This window comes from Grammomys surdaster, unplaced genomic scaffold (genome assembly GCF_004785775.1).
Source record: "Grammomys surdaster isolate TR1022 unplaced genomic scaffold, NIH_TR_1.0 259, whole genome shotgun sequence".
In the NCBI taxonomy this organism is placed as follows: Eukaryota; Metazoa; Chordata; class Mammalia; order Rodentia; family Muridae; genus Grammomys; species Grammomys surdaster.
Window position 1 is genome coordinate 4,114,584 of NW_021604700.1, and position 6,510 is coordinate 4,121,093.

Sequence of the window (6,510 nt, forward strand, 5' to 3'; positions counted from 1 at the left end):
ACCAAACCAAACCAAACCAAACCAAACCAAACCAAACCAAACCAAACATGTTATACATTTCTTTCTTTCTTTCTTTCTTTCTTTCTTTCTTTCTTTCTTTCTTTCTCTCTCTCTCTCTCTCTCTCTCTCTCTCTCTCTCTTTCTTTCTTTCTTTTTTTGTTGTTTTTTTTCGAGACAGGGTTTCTCTGTGTAGTCCTGGCTGTCCTGGAACTCACTCTGTAGACCAGGCTGGCCTTGAACTCAGAAATCTGCCTGCCTCTGCAAGTGCTGGGGTTAAAGGCGTGTGCCACCACCGCCTGGCATGTTATACATTTCTAAAAGTTAAAAGTATTTTGAAAAATTTTAACACCAAGAAAGGGTGTTTAAATGTTTGATTCAAATATTACACAATGTGTAGAACATATATTATCTCATTATTATGTATGATTTCTATGTTTGTATACATCAGTTAGAATAATTTTATTATGAAAAATAATCACTGCAGAGAAAAAGTAGGAGGGATGTGGGGAGCCTCTGTGGTCCTTGGGCTTCCCAGTGTCTGCTGTAGATCGCTGCTCACGGTCCTCTCTTGCTGACCAAGGCCCTTCTGGGGCTTTTGTCTTCCCACCTAACGTCTGCTTGTAGCTTTCACTACAGAGCATCATCTGTAAGCAGTGACTGTGTCCTGGCATGCATGCTTGCAAATCTGAGGTTATTCCAGAGTGTATCTCCGTGGGGAACTTTGAGATCAGAGAATGTGGGACCATCTGCAGGATGCTAATGGGCAGTCATTCTATGATTTGTCCTCTGATGTAGCTTATCCAAGGTTTTCCTGTAACCTGTGCCATAGGCAGCATCTTCAACAGAACTGTGTAGGCTGCTAGTCTGAAATCCATATCAGATGGAGTAAGTAACTCTCAGGCTGAACCCTGTGGCTCATTGTGTCACTTGGATTCCCAACTTGTAGTGTTTCTACTGTTTTTTCCCCCCTAGAGGTTTGACCTGTGTAGGAGTGAGTGTGGGAGGTACCTGAAACATCCCTCTCTCTCTTGAACCGAAATCCTATCAGTATCTTCTTCCTTCTCTGGCACAGGAAGGTTTTGATTTTCATCCTGTCCAGTGGGAAGGAGCCTTACATGATATTCTGATTTCTCTATACTGGATACATCCAAGGCTTTGCCTGTGGTGCTGTGACTTAAGCCAGTTATCCAGTGCAGTGAACAACAATGTCTCTTCCATGCAGAAACCTCCAGGATTGGATGATAAATCACACAACCACCCTACTCAGTCACTTTAAAACAGCCCTCCCCATAAAGCTTAAATCTCTGGGAGCCCCATGAAATTGCTCTTATTGGGCTGGAGAGAGAGCTCAGCAGTTAAGAGCACTGGCTGCTCTCCTAAAGGATCTCTGCAACTCTCAGCACACAGTGGAAGCTTCCAACTGTTTGTAACTCCAGTTCAGGGGGATCTGACACCCCCACACAGACACACATGACAACGGTCACCAATGTACATAAAATAAAGATAAGTAATAAATTATTTAAAATAACAAAAAATGTTTTTCTTTCTCAAGCCCTTGGCTCTTGCCATAAAAGGTTGTAGCTTGTGGGATTGTTGTTCTAGTGTGGACATTGAAATACCAACTCTGGGTAATGTGTGATGGAGACCCCAGCACTCAGGAGGCACAGGAGGATGGCAAGTTGAAGGAAAGCCTAGGCTACAATATGGTTAGTCTCTCTAAATAAATAAACATAAATAAACAAAAGAAGACAAACATAAAAATATTTTTTTTAACCAGGAGAAATAAAAACATTTTAGAGTAAACATTTTTAGAGCCAGTAAGATGGCTCAGCGGGTAGAGGTACTTGCTGTGCAAACCTAATGACCTGAGTTCAAGTCCCAGAACCCACATAAAAGGGCCTGGAGAGAACTGACTCCACAAAGTTGTCCTCTGATGACCATATGACATATTACACATTACTCTCCACACACATGATACAAAGACAGATGATGATGATAAATACATTAAAAATAAATATTTAAAATCACATGTCCCACCAATGCACTGAGTTGTCTTGGCTAGGGCCTTCTCCTGACATATATCAGTGGTTATTAGATGCCCAGGTCATTGGTGGTATGGAATTAAAATGTGCTGGGCCTGAGAGGTGGCTTAGTAGGTAAGAGTGCTTTCTTTGCAATGACGATGACCTGTGTTCAAATCCCCAACAGTCATGCTCCTGGCTGGGCATGACTGCACATGACCTCAGCTTTGGTGGGGAGAGACAGTTGATTCCTGAGAGCTTGCTGGCCTTAGGAATCAACTTAGATGAAGTAAGAGTCAGCTTCAGTGGGAGACCATCTCTCAAGGCAACAAGGTGTACTGTATCTTGTTCTGGTCCCAGCATGCCCGTTCATAGGTGTGTACAAATGCACACTCAGGTGTATGCAGCACACACACACACACACACACACACACACACACAGGGAGAGAGAGAGAGAGAGAGAGAGAGAGAGAGAGAGAGAGAGAGAGAGAGGAGAGATTGGAGATTGTTGAGGAGCTAGGATCAGTTGAACAAGTCATCTCAGCATCTCAGCTAAGCCCACTCAGGAGACTGAGGCAAGAAGGTTCAAGTTTGAGCCCTGCTTGGGCTATGGATTGACATTAGACCAACAACAAACTACCAAAGTGGGGAGATGGGGACATATCTCAGTGACAAAACACTTGCATGGAATACCAGAGCGTTTGGGTTCAATGCCCAGTACCTAAAAATGGTAACATTTTGTCCTTACATGAATTCTACAAAAGAAATAAAAGCGGTCATTGAGACATTTCTTAACCAGGTTGGTACCTTATTCTAGGGTGTTCTTCATTTTGAGAACCCTTTCTAGAAGGGTGTCACTGTTATTCCAGCAGAAGGGACTGCTTCCAGAGTTAAGACAATTGATTGAAAACTTTTTCAAATAAAAGCAACTACTGGGGGCTGGAGAGATGGCTCAGTGGTTAAGAGCACTGACTGCTCTTCCAGAGGTCCTGAGTTCAATTCCCAGCAACCACATGGTGGCTCACAACCATCTGTAATGAGATCGGATGCCCTCTTCTGGTGTGTCTGAAGACAGCTACAGTGTACTCATAAGTAAAATAAATAAATCTTTTAAAAAAAAAAAGCAACTACTGGAAATCTAAACTATAAATAGCTGTTATTTCCTCCTGACCCATGTGGTGACTTGCCTCACATGTGGTGACTGGAAGCACTGCTTGCCAGTGCATGTGACATTGATTAATAAGAGGAAAGACTGGGTTAGCCATTAGATACATTGGCAGAAAAGTTATAATCAACCTCAATTAAAGCATACAACCTGGGTCAGTGAGATGATTTAGCAAGGAAGTACAACTGTTACAAAGTTTGATAGCCTGAAAGTTGTCTCCAGGACCACACTCACATGGTGTTGTTGTTGTTGGTGTTGGTGGTGGTGGTGGTGGTTGTGTGTGTGTTCATATTGGGCCATGAAAATGGCTCAGCAAGTAAAAAATGTTTGCCACCAAGGCTGACCACTATCCTTTGCCTTTCATGTTCCTGCAAATTGTCCTTTGATCTATACACATGCGTGCGCACACACACACACACACATACACAGAGAGAGAGACAGAGACAGAGAGACAGAGAGAGACATACAGAGACACACAGATACACACAAATAGATGTAATTTTAAAAACTTTTTAAAGAATCCAATTTGGTAGGCAATTTTTCAAAGTAAAAAATGAATAGACTAAAAACACCAAATACATGTCTTCAAAGGTTTTCTAAAAGAGATGGAGAATACTATTCATGCAGCAGAATATAGTACAGACTGGACTTCTGTTGGATATTTCTCTGACAGTGGTAAAGGGTTGTCCCTGAGCCATTCATAGTCCCATTCAGTTTGTCTTACAATGGCCTGACTCTTCTCTCTGGTGTGGACTCAGCTTAGGCTATAGAATGTACACTGCCTGTTACCTTGGCTTTACCAATAGACTTGGGATTCAGCCAACTCTGTGTTAGTGGAAGGGTAGTAAACTCTGAGAGTTTAATCACAACTGACTGATGCTGTCACTATGGGGCTTAAACATTTCTGCCTGATACTGCACGCTGGCCCATGGACAAGAAGCCTGGCTTGCTCCTAGGATAACTGTGTGTCAGAGGGTGTGAAGGAGCAACAGGCTTGGCTAGTGAGGATGTTGGCAAACTGGTATTGTGTCTCTTTCATCTGCGTTCTTTGGTCTTAAGCATCTTCCTATCTGTCTTTTCTCCCACCTCTTTCTGCATCCATAGATGGGGTGGCAGCCTTCCGTGCCTTCCTGAAGACCGAGTTCAGCGAGGAGAACCTGGAGTTCTGGCTGGCTTGTGAGGAGTTCAAGAAGACCAGGTCGACTGCAAAGCTAGTCACCAAGGCCCACAGGATCTTTGAGGAGTTTGTGGATGTGCAGGCTCCACGGGAGGTGTGTCATGATAGCCGTCTCCTGAGGTCTTGCGGGGTGGGGTTGAACCATGCCCTGGGATTGATTTCCTCCTATTCCAATGGGCCTCCTAACTCTGATGAGTTGGATCCTGATGAGAAAGGGATAGCTTTTAAGGAGTGGAAGCCCAGAGTTTGCCCAAAAGGCCCTATATTAGTGGTTTTGCTGTCTGCCTGACACGTGTTACCCAGGATGTGTTTTTGCCCCAGTGATTTTGCAAGAGTTAAGTGCAATGGAGTGCACGTCTATTTTCCTATTGAAGCAGCACTGGGGCCTCTGAGATGACTCACTGGGTAATGGGACCTGCTGCCAAGCCCGATAACCTGAGTTTCATCTCCAGGACCCACATGGTGCAAGGAGAAATCTGACTCCTGAAAATCGTCCTCTGACCTAAACACACACACACACACACACACACACACACACACTCCACCACCACTAAACAAACAAACAAACAAACAAACATGTGATAAACAGCTTTTAAGGAGAGCAGAGGTTACAGAATAAGTACCCTCTTTTAAAGGATTTTGTTTGCAGCCTCAGTTTTGTCACGACGTGGGACTGTCCTCAATTTGTTCAACCACTTTTGAGCCTTACTTCCCCCAATATAAGAGAAGATAATGTCACTCACTTTTCTAGGCTACTCTAAGTGTTAGAGATAAAGCACCTCCTGAGCATTTGCCACTGCTCATTAATGAATATTTATAGTCACTTTCACTGCTGGATTAGAATTATGTATAGCTGTTCTGAATTTTAATACAGCATGTCCCTTGGGAGGGTTTAATTGAACAGTTTGCTCTCTGTATTTAGGCAGCTTTTGACTTGGATTTACCAGTTAGGTAGAATACTATTAGCCCCTAATAATGACATATAGAGAGATAGTTACCAGGGTCTGTCTGTATTGGGCATCTGTTGGCTTTGGTAGTTAAGAAAGAATGAGAGAGAACATTTCGTGGGCCCTTCATTAACAACTGGCTTGAGACTCACATTAGTCTGGTATCAGTATTCATTAGGGTTCCTTGATTTGAGAATGCTTGCCACAGTTCTCTTGCCTACTCCTCCTTTTTTAGACAAGCTTTGTAGTCCCTCCCTCCCTCCCTCCCTCCCTCCCTCCCTCCCTCCCTCCCTCCCTCCCCCATCTCCTGTCTCCCTTCTCTCCCTCTTTTCTTTTTCTTTCCTCCCTCCTTCCCTTCTCCCCTTCCCCTTCCCTTCTCTTTCCATTTCCTTTTCTTCTTCTCCTTCTTCTCTTCCCCCTCCTTCTTCTTCTTGAGACATAGTCTCTTTACATAACTCTGCCTTCCTGAAACTCACCATGTAGACCAGACTGGCCTTGAATTTACAAAGACCCAACTGCCTCTGCCTCTTGAGTGCTGGGATTAAGGTGTGTGCCACCAACCCCAGCTAGTCTCTGGTTTCTTCACTCACCTTATTTATAACATGAAACTAGCCTATCTGGACTTCAGCCTCCACAACATTTCTTCTGGAGTCCCAAGGAACAAAGCCCATGAAAGCAGTTTGAGAAGCATTCAGGAAACTAAAGGGTAAGGCACTGCTGCTGCTGGGCTCACTGCCCAGTAGGTGCTTTGGACTCTGAGAGCCTGTGACCTTGCTCTCTGTTTGCATCTCCAGGTGAACATCGATTTCCAGACCCGAGAGGCCACGAGGAAGAACATGCAAGAGCCATCCCTGACTTGTTTTGATCAAGCTCAGGGAAAAGTCCACAGCCTCATGGAGAAAGACTCTTATCCTCGGTTCCTGAGGTCCAAAATGTACTTAGATCTGCTGTCCCAAAGCCAGAGGAGGCTCAGCTAGACCTCGGATGGGGACTCTTGGAAGTCACTGGCTTTCCTTTCCCCTTGCTGCCAAGACAATATTCTAACGTGAAATGTCATAGCTGTCCAAAGGCGCTGGGGTTTGGGGTGGAAGGCTGTGGGGTGACAAGGGAGTGAAGGGCTTTTCCAAAGTATGACCCAGCTGATAGAGCCGGGACTCTCTTCCTTCTACCCAGATTTGTGTTTTGATTAGAGGCAGCACC

At 44.4% G+C, this 6,510-nt stretch overlaps 1 protein-coding gene across 2 annotated transcripts in view; it reads left to right on the forward strand.

Moving 5' to 3' along the window:
* Positions 1 to 6,287, forward strand: part of Rgs8 (regulator of G protein signaling 8) — a 26,883-nt gene extending 20,596 nt beyond the window's left edge. For both annotated transcript variants that reach the window (XM_028775769.1, XM_028775768.1), the window contains exons 4-5: positions 4,291 to 4,457; positions 6,105 to 6,287. In XM_028775769.1, the coding sequence (XP_028631602.1) occupies positions 4,291 to 4,457; positions 6,105 to 6,287 (350 nt within the window). The remainder of the gene's footprint in view (positions 1 to 4,290; positions 4,458 to 6,104) is intronic.
* Positions 6,288 to 6,510: the final 223 nt, after the last annotated feature.